This window comes from Cherax quadricarinatus, chromosome 32 (genome assembly GCF_038502225.1).
Source record: "Cherax quadricarinatus isolate ZL_2023a chromosome 32, ASM3850222v1, whole genome shotgun sequence".
Taxonomy (NCBI): Eukaryota; Metazoa; Arthropoda; class Malacostraca; order Decapoda; family Parastacidae; genus Cherax; species Cherax quadricarinatus.
This window is the reverse complement of record NC_091323.1, coordinates 19,784,959-19,805,023: the sequence shown is the minus strand read 5'-3', so window position 1 is coordinate 19,805,023 and position 20,065 is coordinate 19,784,959. Positions and strand designations below refer to the sequence as shown.

General features: G+C 46.0%; 1 protein-coding gene across 2 annotated transcripts in view; it reads left to right on the top strand.

Annotated features, from left to right (window-relative positions):
• The first annotated feature begins 1,583 nt into the window (after positions 1 to 1,583).
• The window catches only part of LOC128690315 (ATP-sensitive inward rectifier potassium channel 12), a 569,607-nt gene continuing 551,125 nt past the window's right edge, over positions 1,584 to 20,065 (top strand). Inside the window, exon 1 of one of the 2 annotated variants that reach the window (XM_053778974.2) lies at positions 1,584 to 3,076. In XM_053778974.2, the coding sequence (XP_053634949.1) occupies positions 2,541 to 3,076 (536 nt within the window). In that variant the 5' untranslated portion in view covers positions 1,584 to 2,540. The remainder of the gene's footprint in view (positions 3,077 to 20,065) is intronic. The other variant, XM_053778975.2, reaches the window with a different exon arrangement.

The window sequence follows — 20,065 nt, the reverse complement described above, 5'->3', positions numbered from 1 at the left end:
GGTAACTAATTTTGCACTTTCATCTCTGGCCGCTAATTACTGCCCTCACCTGCTGACACCACAGCTGGTGCCACAGTCAGCCTCCTGGGTGCCAACCACTGCTTGACTGATTTACTTCAGAGTGCCAAACACAGCTTGACTGACCCATTCCTGGATGTCATCCATAGATTGACTGATACAGTACTGGGTGCCAACCACAGCTTGACTGACACATTATTCCTAGGTGCCAACCACAGCTTGACTGACACATTATTCCTAGGTGCCAACCGCAGCTTGACTGACACATTATTCCTAGGTGCCAACCACAGCTTGACTGACACATTATTCCTAGGTGCCAACCACAGCTTGACTGACACACTATTCTTAGGTGCCAATCACAGCTTGACTGACACATTGCTACAGTAGTAGCAGTAAGCATAGTCAGTCAGAGGCTGCTACTGTCAGCAGCGTTGTTCCTCAAGGTTCACTATTCGTACCTTTGCCCCATCATCCTCATATCTGACATAGATGGGGACATAATTCATAACACTGTATCATCCTTTGCAGACGATACTAGTATTTGCATGAGAGTGTCGTTGATGAGAGACACATCAACTAAGTCTTCCAGTGGGCCACATAAACAACATGATTTTCAGCGAAGTCAAATTTCAGTAACTTTTTTACGGAAAATTTTAAGAAAATGAAAAGTGAAAAGAATAGAAGCAATTCTAACTTACAAAATTACGCGAAGGATTTAGGAGTGATAATGTCAGAGGATCTCACCTTGAAGGATCATAATATTGTCATTATCACAGCTGCAAGGAAATGAGAGGATAGAAAATGCGAACCTTCAGAACAAGAGATGGCAAGCCATTGATGGTCCTCTTTAAGTCACTTGTTCTCTCGAGGCTGGAACATTCCTGTACACTAACAGCCCACTTTAAGGTGGGTGAAATTGCACATCTGGAGAATATCCAGAGAATCTTCACTGTATGTATAAGCTCAGACACCTAAATTACCTGAAATGTAATAATAATAGTAATGATAATAATAATAATAATAATAATAATAATAATAATAATAATAATAATAATAATAATAATACATGAGCAGACATTGATCAAAAAAATCCACTTTAACCTAACTTCTGTCATGATTCTCACTTGAAATATCTGACTATAATTGAGTGTTTTACGTCTCGAACACTTCGTGAACAAAAAGAGGCCAAAAAATATTTTGATTATGAGAAAAACAACAGTACAACAATATGAATCATAGAGAAACCAGCAACAAAAGCAAACAGGAAATAAATTAGAAAACCTACTCATTATTACGGATCTTATTCATAGAGAAATTCAGTGGAAAGGGAAAAAAAATTAAACAGACAAAAGGACAAGAAATTAGGCAACAGAAAATGAGACTTAAGAACGAATAATAAAAAATTATGAGAATTAGATACTTGTCAACTCTGTTAATTCCTCTCAGTATTTTGTACGTCGTTATCATGTTATCCTGGTACTTCTGCCTTTTAATGGCTCTCCTCGTAGCCCATACTTCTTAGCTCTGGGGCTTCTCTCCTTGCAAACCTCTGCAGTGTGTGTGTATGTATGTGTGGGGGGGGGACGTGTGTGGTCGGTTGTGTGTGTGTGTGCGTTTGCGGGCATGTGTGTGTGTGTGTGTACGTGGCGCGGGAGGCAGTGTCCGGACATGGACGGCAGTGTGCTTCGTTCCTGGGACTTGCTCACACGGCCGCGCGCCACTCCGTACACCCGTGTTGCGCCCGTATATTGCAGCGAGTGTTGTGCCAGTACACTGTAAGGAGTGTGTTGACAGTGAAGTGTACCGAGTATTACGACCGAGTACTGTAACGAGTACTGCAACCTTGAACTGTAACCTGAGTTTTGTGCTGTATTTTTCAACGAGAGTTGCGCCCATACACTCTAACGAGTGAATCACTCTCGTGCTCTAATAAGTGTTGGACAGTGTGCTGTAACTTGAGTTTTGTGCACGTGTACTCTAGCCTGAATTTTGTGCCCTTATAATACAGCGAGTTTTGTACCCGTATTATGGGTGAGACACACGCAATCGCTGAGATACGCTCGTCTAGCGGGTAAGTGTCGTGGATGTGCTGTGACTGACTGCCGTGACAGCCGTTACATTCATGTCAGAGACTCTCACATGACTCACATGCTTAACGTCGAATTGTAAAAACATTGTCGGGGAATCTAGTTATCTTGAGTTCGACTGCGCTAAGTATCGAAGATCTTCTGCCGCGACGGGAACAAGAGTCGACGCCGAGGGACGGCGAGATCGAGGGCGAGGCCAGCCAGGTGTTGGTCAGCACGGATAATCTTTCCAACTTGGGAAAGGTCTTAGGAGAGACGTCCCGCGTCAGGCTGACGTCCGCTGGAGACACTAGCAGAGACTCACCGCCTGTGGTGACGTCACTGCCATTACTGAGCCTCCCGCAGGCAGCTCCTGAGCCCAGCAACGTGTGTGAAGGGCGTGTGTGCGAGGGGCGGGCGTGTGGACGACCGCGTGAATGCAGCGGTGACGGCGGGATGAAGGTGAGCGGTGGCGAGGCTGCGGGCCCCGTGCTGCCAGTGTGGCAGACGCTGAAGGGCCTCAGCTCCAGGGACGTGCAGTGCAGCAGCCCTACTAGCCCCGGCTACCAGCAACAGCAACAACAACAGCAGCAGCAGAGTGTGCATGGCTCCAACATGGCTGCTGAGCGTCTTGCTCGCCGAGATTCATGTCCCCTAGATGCCCCTTCGTCTTCTTCTTTTCCTTACCCAGGAAGGAACCCCCCCTTGCCCCAACTGCTGATTCCTGAGGGAGATCGCTCACCAGGGCTCCTTAATGGCTCGGTGGCCCCGCCTCTTTCAGCGCCTCCTATTGTCTCCACGGGAGAGGGTCCTGCTCGACCTCTGTGGGGGCCACCATCGTCATCAACGACCTCTACCTCACTCTCCAACACAAATCTTGCCCTTCACAACAACAACAATAACAATAATCATGTCGTCAGTAACAACAACGTCAGCTACGCGACTTCTCCCAAGGAGGAAGAAGAGGACGTGGAAACACCGAGCGTCTTCAGGTGAGTGTTAGGACTCGGGCAGGTGTACCTGACCAAGCCTCTCCTGCATCATAGCCTCTTTCCCCAGGCTTACCTCTTAGTTTAGTATCCCCTTCCTTCTTAGTGTCAGCTTTACCCCTTCCTATAGACCCTCTATTGGTTATCACTTGCACTATTGTACACACTGTATTACTGGCAATACAGTGCGGTCACCTTTTATGTGCCAAACGGAAACTTTTCTTAATAAAGAGTGGGTCGATTTTAAGGTTTTGAAGCTATGGAAAATGTTTATTCATTAAAATCCTTAACTAATATTCAACTACAGCGTTTATCGTCCTCAGTGTAACAAATAAATTAAACCTTCGAGAATGCAAATTCTTCGCATATCCACAAGAAAAATACGCAAGTCCAAAGCAATACACGAACCCGAAGCAACAAACGAACACGAAGTAACACACGAACTCGCACCAATACACGATTCCGAAACATCGCACGAACTGAGGGAAAAAAAGGCACGTACAGATCTTTTTTCTTTTCAGACATCAAATTCCCTTTTTATTACCGCCTGTCGAAAACCGTTAAGTGTTGCTGAATGTATTGTGTTTTAAGAGGCATGTGGAGGCACGAATCCAGTCCAGAGTTTTAACGAGCTTTATACAGCCCGCGTACATACAACAAGATTTATGTGTAAGATTTCAACAGCTGGGAAGATTGATACGATTGTAGTGACGACTTGGACCACGAAAAAAAAAACAGCATGAAGTCTAGTCTGCAAAGTTGTCTGAAGATCCAAGTCTTCGATAGATGGAAGCAGCTGCAGAGTTTGAAGTATTCGATAGATGGAAGTGCTGGAGAGTTCAAGGTTTTCAGTAGATGGAATCACTGGAGAGTTTGTAGTGTTCGATAGACGAAAGTGCTGGAGAGTTTGACATGTTCGATAGATGGAAGCACTGGAGAGTTTGAGGTGTTCGATAGATGGAAGCGCTGGAGAGTTTGAGGTGTTCGATAGATGGAAGTGCTGGAGAGTTTGGAGTATTCGATAGATGGAAGTGCTGGAGAGTTTAAAGTGTTCGATAAAAGGAACAGCTTGATAGGTCGAAAAGCTAGATAAATGGGGGTTCATGATAGGTCGAAGTGCTTGATAGGTTCAAGTGCTTGATAGGTGGAAGTGTTCTATAGGTGGAGGTGCTTGACAAGACTAAGTGCCCGCGAGGCTGAAATGCTTGTTAATCGAAGTGTTCAATAGTAGAATTACTTGACAGACGAATTGCTTAATAGTCGAAAGGTTGATAACCACAGAGCTTCAACACTTCAGAAGTTGAAGTGCTCAACACCTGAAGTATTTGATAGTCGAAGTGATCGATAGTCGCAGTAATAGGTATTTGACCTGCACAGTAGTTGCAGTAATAGGTATTCGAGGTTTTTGATAGTCGCTGACATAGATAGACGAGGTGCTCAATAGTCGTAGTAATAGATAGTCGAGGTACCTGATAGTCGTAGTAACAGACAGTCAATTCGAGACATCGAAGTACTCTAAAGATCTTCGTTCTCGAGAAGCTACTTTGTCGAGGGCCGAAGTTTTCGATATATAATCCTACGAAGCTACGACATTGGAAAGACGGTCAAGGAGTGTCTGGCGCCAGGTGAGGCAGATGTGAGAAGACCTCCGTCACATGACCAGAAACTGTAATAATGTTGGTAGAATTACCGTTTATATGTAGATTAAAAGGACACAAGTGCAGCTAATGTGACATTTTTATTGTGGCAACGTTTCGCTCTCCAAAAGCTTTGTTAAACCGTTACAAACAGTACATGGACACAGGATATATATAGGCTCAGAGTGAGGTGCAATACTAGTGGTAGTAGTAGTAGTAGTAATATAAGTTGTAGTAGTAATACAACATGGTAGAACAATTAACTTGCACATGAGTAAACAGATATAAAAGTTCCTGGAGAGCGAAACGTTACCACAATAAAAATGCCACTTTAGTTGCACCTGTGTCCTTTACTTGACATGACCAAAACCTGCAGCGGCGGGTCATCATATGACTAAGACTCGCATCAGGAAACACTTGTCCTGTTTCCTGACAAACCTTACCTAACCTAACGAAGATATGAGAGGTACAAACTTACGTAAATTTTATTTTCAGTCGTGGTATTGACGAGAGTCAGTTAATTTAGAGGTATAAGTTTGTACAGTTAAAGGTGTGTATGTATACTGCGTGATGTTTATATACACTGAGAGGTGTGTGTACATGCTAAGGAGCGTGTATATGTAGACTGAGAAGTGTGTATATAGACTGAGAAGTGTGTATATAGACTGAGAAGTGTGTATATACACTAAAAGGTGTATATATAGTATATATATATATATATATTACATATATATATAAGAATGGAGGAACACTGCAGGCGGCCTACTGGCCCAGGCAGATAGATAGATAGATACGCACCGAGTCTTTACGTCAGTTTTTATTTACAAAAGTAAACTGATGTTAGCGTACAGGTTAATTTCGGGCTTAATGATCCACATACAGGTGAGAAGTCTTGATAACTCTCGAAAATAACCTTGTGACAGGTGTGCAGGTCACATGTGTAGTGCTAAATCTTGAAATCATGAACGCCTGATTAATGATAGGTTTGATCCAAGGAAGCGAATGGAGGTTCCTTGGACCAAGATCCTCTTTTATCGTCCTGTTGATAAACATGACGTGTTTTTATATCACTCTCAGGTGTTGCATGTGTCATTTCACTGTTACAGGTGCCATGTCACCGTTTAAGGTGTCATGTTACAGTTCACAGGTGTCATGACACAGTTACAGATGTCATGTCACCATCACCTCGACATGACACTTGCATTGAGTTTCACCTATTTGAACATGACGCCTGCACCGTCACCCTCCTCTCTTTCTCTTTCTCTTTTTCTCTCTCTCTCTCTCTCCCTCTCAACTGAGAGAGGGAGAGAGAGAGAGAGAGAGAGAGAGAGAGAGAGAGAGAGAGAGAGAGAGAGAGATTATGTGTCTAATAGCTCGTGTCATGCACTGAAGCGATCTCATTGCACAGGTTCATAAAAATACTCTGGCGGCCACAGCACAGCACATACATACAGAAAGCCACATCCAGTGTGGTGTTAGACATCTAGAAGCAGGAGAGGTTCTGACGGTCTGAACTGTTCTTACAAAGTTAGCGTGACTTTGTAAATGGTTCAACTCGGACCGAAACGTCGTCACAAGCTCCTCTCTCCTATGTGCGGGTTATTTATGTTTTGTTCCAGTCACGGTATTGTGCCTTTGTTTTTCCATTTGGGAACTTTAACTCAGGAAACGTTTCGCCAGTCAGTGGTTTCTTAAGTTCAATACATCACACTTAGCTGGTTACCCACATACCAAGATGGTGCACTTATCCTTGCAAGCAATGATCCACACTTGCTAGTTATGTTTGGTTAATGTCACATACAAGGTGACTTACGCTGGTCGCACATTGCACCGCCCACCTTCGGTACTCGTGATATCCTGAGAGATGGTAATTCCCAAGTGATATCACCTCCAGCTATCCTGGAAGGAAGCCGTTGAAGCTTCCATTGTTGTTGAATCCTTGCTGGAATGCTTGATGAAGTCTCCCAGCTCAGGCTTACAGATTTCAACACCTTGTATGAGCCCCATCCCCCGTGATGGAATATGACAGGGAAACGTACCTAGTTTTTGTTACTACCGTGTAATTATCATATATAGCAACACAACACTGCTCATGTATCCGATTTTGCTAAAAAAAAGTAATAGTAAATACAATAAGTAGATATGAATTACAAAATACTATCACATGGTCAGCGAGGATTAAGGAATCGTAAGAGGCTTCCAGGTGAATTAACTAAGTTGTTGTGGTCACCTGAGCTATTGTTGTGGTGGTGCAAGTCTTGATGCAAGGTACATCCTTACCTCACCCTTCGAGGGACAGCCTTGATGCCGTTGAAGGGCTTTTGATCCAAAGATGTGAGAAGGAGGGATGTGCTGTGCTCTTTACTGGCAGACAGTATTGTGTAGTCAGGGTGTCAGCACCTGTGTCAATTAGTTATTAATGGTTCTTCATTAGATGTGAATTTTCCTGCAGAATTTTGGACTTTTATTCAAGACAGATGTCATGACTCTTGAATTCATAACAACACGATTGCAAACAAACCACGGAACGGGTGGGGTGTGAACTCATGGCGAGTGAGTCGTAAAATTCCAGGCCAGTGCGTAAGCCACTGGCCTGGAGTGGTTTACTCACTGGCCTTGAGTTTTACGACTCTCTCCATGGGTTCAGGCCCTTCCCGTTCTGTGGTTTGCTTAGATGTTATTCATTGCTTGCAACATATTTTATTAACCTCACGGATGAAATTCGTGTCACATTTTTTTTCTGTATACATTACATGTATTTTTTTTATATGTAAATGTCAGTGGATAGCAACTTAACTTTATACATACATATGTATAAATATTTCTGTAGATGTGAACGAGGACATTTGTTACCTCAAAGCTTATACCACAATTTTACATATATATCATTACATATAAACTTATTCTGACTGAAAATATTGTTTCCAAATCTGCACACTGAAATAGTTCCTTGCCAGGTCATAAGACTTACCAGTGTTCCTTCATCACAAGACACCTGCGTACACGATCAATCTGAGACCACCGATGAGTTAACGATGCCATGAGTGTCAATGGTTTAAATACTGTAGTCAAGTAAGTTGAAGCAGGCGTAGGCAGAGTCACAGTGGAACCATCCACTAGTGTAAGTAGATCTTCGTCCAAGGGTTGGACAAGTGTACACTTGTTCAACCTCTGGAAGACCTACATAGATGGTTCCACTGTGGCTCCGCCTACTCCTGCCATGAGTGTCAAAATCTTCCCAGTCTAGAACTACAAATTTGATGCTCTCTTTATACCGTGAAATTTTATTTCGCACCTATGTATTGTCAAGTAAAACCCTGTCAGGTACCTCCGGGAAGTCCCTTTTGATTCCGGGTGTCAGTCCCTCATGAATCCGTCAGTGATGCTGATGGTGGACCGAACTGTAGTAACTTGCACTACAGTGATTACTTAACTTTAACACGGGACATGTTCACAAAATCAGGAAAAGTGTTCCATTTAGAACAAAATGTTCTGCTTACCAGGGGTTCACTATGAAGTGTGTCATTAATGTCAACTTTCCTTTTCCTGAATCAACTGAAGTCCAAACTTTGTAGAAATAAAATTTGTCATCTATTATTTCCTCTTCTTTTTCATATAAGTTTCATATGAATTCCATAAATTAATAATTACAGAGAACTTCATTATAAAGATTGCACGGAATCGCAGTCGATACATCTGCAACACTTTGGTGTCTTTATGGTGGAGACGTTCACCACCGAGAGGTTTTATCGGTCCAGTACAGCGAATAATACCGTAGACGGTAGAAGACACCAAGAATTAGTTGGAGGAGATCAGTCCCTCAGCCTTGAAAGGTGCTATTCAGTCTAATAGTTTTGACACTGCTGATGTAGCCTGTTCATCTAGCTGTCGATTTTGTAAACCATTAATATACGAAGCAACGTGACTATCAAACAAGTAGACACACAAAAACAACTCTTAGTTTACACACAAACTGTTATTAATGGTTTTTTAAAGAATGTAATTCAGCATGTCATTCGCCAGCATCTTTCATAAATAATTGAGAACGGATAACGTGCCGGTGCTATGGAGTCACCTGTCCTTGATAACGTGCCGGTGCTATGGAGTCACCTGTCCTTGATAACGTGCCGGTGCTATGGAGTTACCTGTCCTTGATAACGTGCCGGTGCTATGGAGTTACCTGTCCTTGATAACGTGCCGGTGCTATGGAGTTACCTGTCCTTGATAACGTGCCGGTGCTATGGAGTTACCTGTCCTTGATAACGTGCCGGTGCTATGGAGTCACCTGTCCTTGATAACGTGCCGGTGCTGTGGAGTCACCTGTCCTTGATAACGTGCCTGTGCTGTGGAGTCACCTGTCCTTCATAACGTGCCGGTGCTGTGGAGTCACCTGTCCTTGATAATGTGCCGGTGCTGTGGAGTCACCTGTCCTTGATAACGTGCCGGTGCTGTGGAGTCACCTGTCCTTGATAACGTGCCGGTGCTGTGGAGTCACCTGTCCTTGATAACGTGCCGGTGCTGTGGAGTCACCTGTCCTTGATAACGTGCCGGTGCTGTGGAGTCACCTGTCCTTGATAACGTGCCGGTGCTGTGGAGTCACCTGTCCTTAATAACGTGCCGGTGCTGTGGAGTCACCTGTCCTTGATAACGTGCCGGTGCTGTGGAGTCACCTGTCCTTGATAACGTGCCGGTGCTATGGAGTCACCTGTCCTTGATAACGTGCCGGTGCTATGGAGTCACCTGTCCTTGATAACGTGCCGGTGCTATGGAGTTACCTGTCCTTGATAACGTGCCGGTGTTATGGAGTCACCTGTCCTTTATAACGTGCCAGTGCTATGGAGTCACCTGTCCTTGATAACGTGCCGGTGCTATGGAGTCACCTGTCCTTGATAACGTGCCGGTGCCATGGAGTCACATGTCCTTGATAACGTGCCGGTGCTGTGGAGTCACCTGTCCTTGATAACGTGCCGGTGCTATGGAGTTACCTGTCCTTTATAACGTGCCAGTGCTATGGAGTCACCTGTCCTTGATAACGTGCCGGTGCTATGGAGTCACCTGTCCTTGATAACGTGCCGGTGCTATGGAGTCACATGTCCTTGATAACGTGCCGGTGCTATGGAGTCACCTGTCCTTTATAACGTGCCAGTGCTATGGAGTCACCTGTCCTTGATAACGTGCCGGTGCTATGGAGTCACCTGTCCTTGATAACGTGCCGGTGCTATGGAGTCACCTGTCCTTGATAACGTGCCGGTGCTATGTAGTCACCTGTCCTTGATAAGGTACCGGTGCTATAGTCACCTGTCCTTGATAACGTTCCGGTGCTATGGAGTCACCTGTCCTTGATAACGTGCCGGTGCTATGGAGTCACCTGTCCTTGATAACGTGCCGGTGCTATGGAGTCACCTGTCCTTGATAACGTGCCGGTGCTATGTAGTCACCTGTCCTTGATAAGGTACCGGTGCTATAGAGTCACCTGTCCTTGATAACGTTCCGGTGCTATGGAGTCACCTGTCCTTGATAACGTGCCGGTGCTATGGAGTCACCTGTCCTTGATAACGTGCCGGTGCTATGGAGTCACCTGTCCTTGATAACGTGCCGGTGCTATGGAGTCACCTGTCCTTGATAACGTGCCGGTGCTATGGAGTCACCTGTCCTTGATAACGTGCCGGTGCTATGGAGTCACATGTCCTTGATAACGTGCCGGTGCTATGGAGTCACCTGTCCTTTATAACGTGCCAGTGCTATGGAGTCACCTGTCCTTGATAACGTGCCGGTGCTATGGAGTCACCTGTCCTTGATAACGTGCCGGTGCTATGGAGTCACCTGTCCTTGATAACGTGCCGGTGCTATGGAGTCACCTGTCCTTGATAACGTGCCGGTGCTATGGAGTAAACTGTCCTTGATAACGTGCCGGTGCTATGGAGTCACCTGTCCTTGATAACGTGCCGGTGCTATGGAGTCACCTGTCCTTGATAACGTGCCGGTGCTATGGAGTCAACTGTCCTTGATAACGTGCCGGTGCTATGGAGTCACCTGTCCTTGATAACGTGCCGGTGCTATGGAGTCACATGTCCTTGATAACGTGCCGGTGCTATGGAGTCAAATGTCCTTTATAACGTGCCAGTGCTATGGAGTCACCTGTCCTTGATAACGTGCCGGTGCTATGGAGTCACCTGTCCTTGATAACGTGCCGGTGCTATGGAGTCACCTGTCCTTGATAACGTACCGGTGCTATAGAGTCACCTGTCCTTGTTAACGTCCCGGTGCTATGGAGTCACCTGTCCTTGATAACGTGCCGGTGCTATGGAGTCACCTGTCCTTGATAACGTGCCGGTGCTATGGAGTCACCTGTCCTTGATAACGTGCCGGTGCTATGGAGTCACCTGTCCTTGATAACGTGCCGGTGCTATGGAGTCACCTGTCCTTGATAACGTGCCGGTGCTATGGAGTCACCTGTCCTTGATAACGTGCCGGTGCTATGGAGTTGACTGTCCTTGACAACGTGCCGGTGCTATGGAGTTACCTGTCCTTGATAACGTACCGGTGCTATAGAGTCACCTGTCCTTGATAACGTCCCGGTGCTATGGAGTCACCTGTCCTTGATAACGTGCCGGTGTTATGGAGTCACCTGTCCTTGATAACGTGCCGGTGCTATGGAGTCACCTGTCCTTGATAATGTGCCGGTGCTATGGAGTTACCTGTCCTTGATAGCGTGCCGGTGCTATGGAGTTACCTGTACTTGATAACGTGCCCGTGCTAGGGAATCACCTGTCCTTGATAACGTGCCGGTGCTATGTAGTCACCTGCCCTTGATAACGTGCCGGTGCTATGGAGTCACCTGTCCTTGATAACGTGCCGGTGCTATGGCGTTACCCGTCCTTGATAACGTGCCGGTGCTATGGAGTCACCTGTCCTTGATAACGTGCCGGTGCTATGGAGTTACCTGTCCTTGATAACGTGCCAATGCTATGGAGTTACCTGTCCTTGATAACGTGCCGGTGCTATGGAGTCACCTGTCCTTGATAACGTACCGGTGCTATGGAGTCACCTGTCCTCGATAATGTGCCGGTGCTATGGAGTTACCTGTCCTTGATAACTTGTCGGTGATATGGAGTCACCTATCCTTGATAACGTGCCGGTGCTATGGAGTCACCTGTCCTTGATAACGTACCGGTGCTATGGAGTTACCTGTCCTTGAAAACGTGCTGGTGCTATGGAGTCATCTGTCCTCGATAACGTGCCGTTGCTATGGAGTTACCTGTCCTTGAAAACGTGCTGGTGCTATGGAGTCACGTGTCCTTGATAACGTGCCGGTGCTATGGAGTTACCTGTCCTTGATAACGTGCCGGTGCTGTGGAGTCACCTGTCCTTGATAACGTGCCGGTGCTATGGAGTTACCCGTCCTTGATAAGGTGCCGGTGCTATGGAGTCACTTGTCCTTGATAACGTGCCGGTGCTATGGAGTCACCCGTCCTTGATAACGTGCCGGTGCTATGGAGTCACCCGTCCTTGATAACGTGCCGGTGCTATGGAGTCACCTGTCCTTAATAACGTGCCGGTGCTATGGAGTCACCCGTCCTTGATAACGTGCCGGTGCTATGGAGTCACCCGTCCTTGATAACGTGCCGGTGCTATTGAGTCACCTGTCCTTGATAACGTGCCGGTGCTATGGAGTCACCCGTCCTTGATAACGTGCCGGTGCTATGGAGTTACCTGTCCTTGATAACGTGTCGGTGCTATGGAGTTACCTATCCTTGATAACGTGCCGGTGCTATGGAGTTACCTGTCCTTGATAACGTACCGGTGCTATGGAGTCACCTGTCCTTGATAACGTGCCGGTGCTATGGAGTCACCCATCCTTGATAACGTGCCTGTGCTATGGAGTCACCCGTCCTTGATAACGTGCCGGTGCTATGGAGTCACCCGTCCTTGATAACGTGCCGGTGCTATGGAGTCACCCGTCCTTGATAACGTGCCGGTGCTATTGAGTCACCCGTCCTTGATAACGTGCCGGTGCTATGGAGTCACCTGTCCTTGATTATTTGCCGGTGCTATGGAGTCACCCGTCCTTGATAACGTGCCGGTGCTATGGAGTTACCTGTCCTTGATAACGTGCCGGTGCTATGGAGTTACCTGTCCTTGATAACGTGCCGGTGCTATGGAGTCACCCGTCCTTGATAACGTGCCGGTGCTATGGAGTCACCCGTCCTTGATAACGTGCCGGTGCTATGGAGTCACCCGTCCTTGATAACGTGCCGGTGCTATTGAGTCACCCGTCCTTGATAACGTGCCGGTGCTATGGAGTTACCTGTCCTTGATAACGTGCCGGTGCTATGGAGTCACCCGTCCTTGATAACGTGCCGGTGCTATGGAGTTACCTGTCCTTGATAACGTGCCGGTGCTATGGAGTCACCCGTCCTTGATAACGTGCCGGTGCTATGGAGTTACCTGTCCTTGATAACGTGCCGGTGCTATGGAGTCACCCGTCCTTGATAACGTGCCGGTGCTATGGAGTCACCCGTCCTTGATAACGTGCCGGTGCTATGGAGTCACCCGTCCTTGATAACGTGCCGGTGCTATGGAGTCACCCGTCCTTGATAACGTGCCGGTGCTATGGAGTCACCCGTCCTTGATAACGTGCCGGTGCTATGGAGTCACCCGTCCTTGATAACGTGCCGGTGCTATGGAGTCACCCGTCCTTGATAACGTGCCGGTGCTATGGAGTCACCCGTCCTTGATAACGTGCCGGTGCTATGGAGTCACCCGTCCTTGATAACGTGCCGGTGCTATGGAGTCACCCGTCCTTGATAACGTGCCGGTGCTATGGAGTCACCCGTCCTTGATAACGTGCCGGTGCTATGGAGTCACCTGTCCTTAATAACGTGCCGGTGCTATGGAGTCACCCGTCCTTGATAACGTGCCGGTGCTATGGAGTCACCCGTCCTTGATAACGTGCCGGTGCTATTGAGTCACCTGTCCTTGATAACGTGCCGGTGCTATGGAGTCACCCGTCCTTGATAACGTGCCGGTGCTATGGAGTTACCTGTCCTTGATAACGTGTCGGTGCTATGGAGTTACCTATCCTTGATAACGTGCCGGTGCTATGGAGTTACCTGTCCTTGATAACGTACCGGTGCTATGGAGTCACCTGTCCTTGATAACGTGCCGGTGCTATGGAGTCACCCATCCTTGATAACGTGCCTGTGCTATGGAGTCACCCGTCCTTGATAACGTGCCGGTGCTATGGAGTCACCCGTCCTTGATAACGTGCCGGTGCTATGGAGTCACCCGTCCTTGATAACGTGCCGGTGCTATGGAGTCACCCGTCCTTGATAACGTGCCGGTGCTATGGAGTCACCTGTCCTTGATAACGTGCCGGTGCTATGGAGTCACCCGTCCTTGATAACGTGCCGGTGCTATGGAGTCACCCGTCCTTGATAACGTGCCGGTGCTATGGAGTCACCCGTCCTTGATAACGTGCCGGTGCTATTGAGTCACCCGTCCTTGATAACGTGCCGGTGCTATGGAGTCACCCGTCCTTGATAACGTGCCGGTGCTATGGAGTCACCCGTCCTTGATAACGTGCCGGTGCTATGGAGTCACCCGTCCTTGATAACGTGCCGGTGCTATGGAGTCACCCGTCCTTGATAACGTGCCGGTGCTATGGAGTCACCCGTCCTTGATAACGTGCCGGTGCTATGGAGTCACCCGTCCTTGATAACGTGCCGGTGCTATGGAGTCACCCGTCCTTGATAACGTGCCGGTGCTATGGAGTCACCCGTCCTTGATAACGTGCCGGTGCTATGGAGTCACCCGTCCTTGATAACGTGCCGGTGCTATGGAGTCACCCGTCCTTGATAACGTGCCGGTGCTATGGAGTCACCCGTCCTTGATAACGTGCCGGTGCTATGGAGTCACCCGTCCTTGATAACGTGCCGGTGCTATGGAGTCACCCGTCCTTGATAACGTGCCGGTGCTATGGAGTTACCCGTCCTTGATAACGTGCCGGTGCTATGAAGTCACCTGTCCTTGATAACGTGCCGGTGCTATGGAGTCACCCGTCCTTGATAACGTGCCGGTGCTATGGAGTCACCCGTCCTTGATAACGTGCCGGTGCTATGGAGTTACCCGTCCTTGATAACGTGCCGGTGCTATGGAGTTACCTGTCCTTGATAACGTGCCGGTGCTATGGAGTTACCCGTCCTTGATAACGTGCCGGTGCTATGGAATTACCTGTCCTTGATAACGTGCCGGTGCTATGGAGTCACCCGTCCTTGATAACGTGCCGGTGCTATGGAGTTACCCGTCCTTGATAACGTGCCGGTGCTATGGAGTTACCCGTCCTTGATAACGTGCCGGTGCTATGGAGTTACCCGTCCTTGATAACGTGCCGGTGCTATGGAGTCACCCGTCCTTATCAACACGACCTTCCAAGTGAGAAACTTATTAAAATTAACGAAAAAGGCACAATACCATGACTGCAACAATACACAAATAACCCGCACATCGAAGAGAGGAGCTTACGACGACGTTTCGGTCTGACTTGGACCATTTACAAAGTCACACAAACGACTTTGTGACTTTGCAAATGGTCCAAGTCGGACCGAAGCGTCGTCGTAAGCTCCTCTCTTCTATGTGCGGGTTATTTGTGTATTATTAAAATTAATGTTATCAGATGATATTCGAAGTCGCCTTATGAACATAATTTGATCAACGAGTTTCAGACTGGTTTCATATAGCGATGTTCCTACCCAACAAATTAGCTACGTTTTTACCTAAGCTGATGAATAAGACACATGTGCAACACCTGGATATCTTTATTGATGAGATGTTCCGCCAACCAGTGGCTTTTTCATATTCCCAAGTAGGCAGGTGTTGCATGTGTCTCATTAACTCGTCGGTATTATATGTCCCTAACGTATTTTTCTCTTGGGTATTAAAAAAGACGGACAGTTGTAAAGAATAAGAAGTTGTTTGTCTGAACTTAAGACAGGTATGTGAGAGAGCTTCGCAAAAGATATATACACAAAAAGTTGCCGAACACAGCAATGGGGTAATTAGAAATGGGAAGCAGTTATAGGTGGCATTCTACATGGGTCTGTACTGGGCCCTGGGCTTTTCTAAGTCTGTGTACGCAAACTTCAAACTTGTGTATCATCAAAAATAATGAACCTTCAGATTTTTTTTAATTTGCAAGGGAATAAAAATCGGGATAAGCTCTTTGATGATTAAAATAAGGCGACCGATAAACACCGAGGACACCAGGAAGCTTCTGAATCATTTGGCAAAGTTAATTTGTGGTCGGGAAAGTGACAGATTCAGTTCAGAAGAAACTAATCGTGGAGTCATTGCACAAATGCTTGCAATAAAACTACGACATTGCATGACTTTACAGCAAAACGCATAACTGAATTTTTAAGGTTTTATTGCCCTCGTTAAGGTGTCATTTAGATTATGTTGCGCAGAACTGCTCCCCATCTTACACAATTATCATAATTATGCTGGAACATTCAGGAAAAGACAACAAAATTGATCTTCTGCACGAGGAACTTATACTCTCTTGAGAGGCACTTATTGAGCGGACATAACTGAACAGTATTAATGGAAGACATAAATGCTTTGAATGAAGATGATTAAAATTTATAAAGAAGACAGAACTGCTACAGTTTAGCAAATCTTGTAGATTGGTGGCACCACCAGGCTGTGTTGTGCTCGCAAGTGATGTGAACTGACTTTAGAAACGTACCAGATAAATACACGAGTGGAAATGACTGTGAGAGTATGAAATACGTTATCGGAGCAGAGTATACCTGCTGTAGTATACCTGCTTCAGTATACCTGCTGCAGTATACCTTAGTTCCTGAATTACTATAAGCCTACATACATACACGCACACACACACACACACACACACACACACACACACACACACACACACACACACACACACACACACACACACACACATACACACATACACATATACACACACAAGTACACACACATACACACATATGCACACACACTCACACACACACACACACACACACACACACACACACACACACACACACACACACACACACACACACACACACACACACACACATACACACATACACATATACACACACAAGTACACACATACACATACACACATATGCACACACACTCACACACACACACACACACACACACACACACACACACACACACACACACACACACACACACACACACACACACATACACACATACACATATACACACACAAGTACACACACACACACACACACACACACACACACACACACACACATACACACACACACACACACATACACACATACACATATACACACACAAGTACACACATACACATACACACATCGGCACCCACACACACACACACACACACACACACACACACACACACACATACACACACACACACACACACACACACACACACACACACACACACACATACACATATACACACCCAAGTACACACATACACACATATGCACACACACATACACACACACATACACACACACATACACACATACACACATACACACACACATATGCATATATATATATATATATATATATATATATATATATATATATATATATATATATATATATATATATATATATATATATATATATATATATATATATATATATATAAGTTGTGGGATCTGATAGTGAGGTGTTGGCCAGACCCCTTATATAGCTTCCTTGGATGCTTTACTTTCATAGTTCCTTGATAATGTGAGTAGTCACGAAAGCGCTTGGAATTTCTCTATTCTTTCAGAGTGGTTTTTTTGCATATTCTGAAATCACCTGTTTACTGTGATCTTATTGCATATATATATATATATATATATATATATATATATATATATATATATATATATATATATATATATATATATATATATATTTATGTATTTTGAGTAATGTGCTGGGTAGTTAGGTAACAGCTGGCTAAGAGTTGAAACAAGGTATGTCCTTGGAGGGTAGTTTAGTCTACTATTCCCTCTTCCCTTTGGCGAGTTGGTGTCATGTAGGAATTAACTGTGTTAATTCAGTTCGCTCTTTCTGCCGACTCAGTGTACATTGACTGAGCTACCCTCCAGTACTCCACCTTATTCTCACTTGGATAAAGAATTGTGTTGTAGAAACTCCTGAACCAGCTTGAGGTTTTTTTCTGAAGTGAAGTCTGCGGACAGTTATATACTGTTACCTTCAGTTTACGATGTGACGACCTGTGTCAAGTTTAGAACTTTAAGTGATATATTCCTTATGCCAGGGAGTTACTCAGTGAAGGTGTCCATTCTCAATGTATATACTCGCGCTCAAGTAATGTCATTATTGAGGAAGTAGTAATATTCCTCTGATCATTAACAAGTGTAGTGACCATATTGACAGTCTCCAGAAGGAGTCTATGATGTACATTCTATTCAAGCGTTTTCTTATGTGAATGAAAGTTTCTGGCGAAGTGATATTTAATAGATATTTATGAATATCTAAGAAGCATTTAAGTTTTTAACTAAAAAGAAACTAGAAAAGACTGAGTAACTATTATTTGTGCCTTACATTTCTAAGTTGGGAAGTATTTTCTCATTCTATGAAGTGTATTGTTACGGAGTGCACTAACCTGGCTAAAGATTAAGATTCGAACCGTAACAGCATGTATAAAACAAATATAGGGAAGTACCGCCTCTAGAACTGTCCTGGGGACCCTCATTCTCTCATCCTCAGAGAAAAGAATAAACTTGCTTCAAGGTTCTCCCTGAAGCTGTTTGAGAATTTTCTCCTACCACCCCCTATATTTAATATATATTTTATTTAAAGACAAAATACATTGACAAAACATTCATAAAAATACAATAGAAAGTAAAACAACATAGGAAACTCAGAGCTACATCTTGAATACTTTGTCCAGCTCCCCGGCGGTGGGCGCGTGCCCAGAATGCTGCAGGCATTTCCTCTCTGGATCGCGACACTGAATCTCTGAAAGAGGAAGCTGGTCGCTCTGTGGTCCTTGGTTTCTATGATGAGCTTTTCACCCAGCTCTTTGAGGAACTTTAGAGCACACTTGCCCCATGCTCCAAGGGTCTCCGACCCTATTGGGATGAAGTTATAGCAAGGGGGAAGATCGTCATACTTGCGGATCTTCTGGGTCTCTCTGTGGCTGGCAGCTCCACCCCCTTCAGCTTTGGAGTATGGCAAGTAGGTGTCTGCCAATGTGGCGGCACAGGTGTAGTCCCAGGAAATCTGCTTTCCATCCTTCCAGGGTAGCATAGTGGCTCCATCAGGACGCTTTTGACTTCCGTCAGACCTCTGCACTTGGGGTTCCCGTTGGGCTGGTTAACGGGCTGTGGCGAGGCTTCTCTTTATGTCATTGACCTCCTCATGTCTGGCATACTTCCCTTCTGCTGTGTGACACACGAGACCATGAAGTCCGAATTGATCAGCTGTCGCCCTGCCGCAAATACACCTATGTTCGGTAAGAATGCGGGCGGCTAGGCGAAGAGCAACACCAATCCGAATGGCCTGTGAGTCGAGTTGAGTGCCCAAGGAGGAATTGGGGAGAAGGAAATCTCCTGAGTGTGGTGCCTTCACTGCCAGGAGACGCACTTTGTCCTTTCATGAAGCATTGGTGAGCATTGTGTTGGCGATTTTTTCCATGATCGGTTTGTCCCAGTGGGACTGTTTGTGCTCTTTGGGAGGAGCTGGTCTACTGGAGGAGTCTGCAAGGGTGTCCCACCACATTGCTGCTTCAGTAAACCTGGGGTCTTGAGCTCCTACCACGTCTCTCAAGCGTTCAGGGACAATCTTCTTGACTAGTGCACTGGAAGCCAAACTCGAAGACTGAAAAGCAGATAAAGCTACTTGCGTTGCTTTGCGCACCCCTATACCTCCCAGTCGCACTGGGAGGGTTGCCTGATCCCATTGCTGATCCTCTAGTGACAATTCAGGGCCTTCTTAAAGGTTGATCTCAGATGTTCGTCATATTCGTCGAGTGTTGGGTTACCAAAAGAGGGTGCACGCCTCAGGGAGTAAGTGAGTCTTGGCATAGTAAGACACCTTGTGAGGAGATACAGAGCATCATGGGCATCAAGATCGCTTATTCTCTCCTCCATTCTCATCAGGTCATTCAATTTTTTCTTGAGGACAGTGTCGATGGCCTGGTGACCCAGCGGTGCTCCCAAGAGGGTACTGTTGGACGGAGTGGTAGTAGAGATTTCCGGGAGGATTCTTCGCACGGCATTGATTATTTCCTGGTTTGCTGTATAATATATATATATGGTAGTAGGTTGGTAGACAGCAACCACCC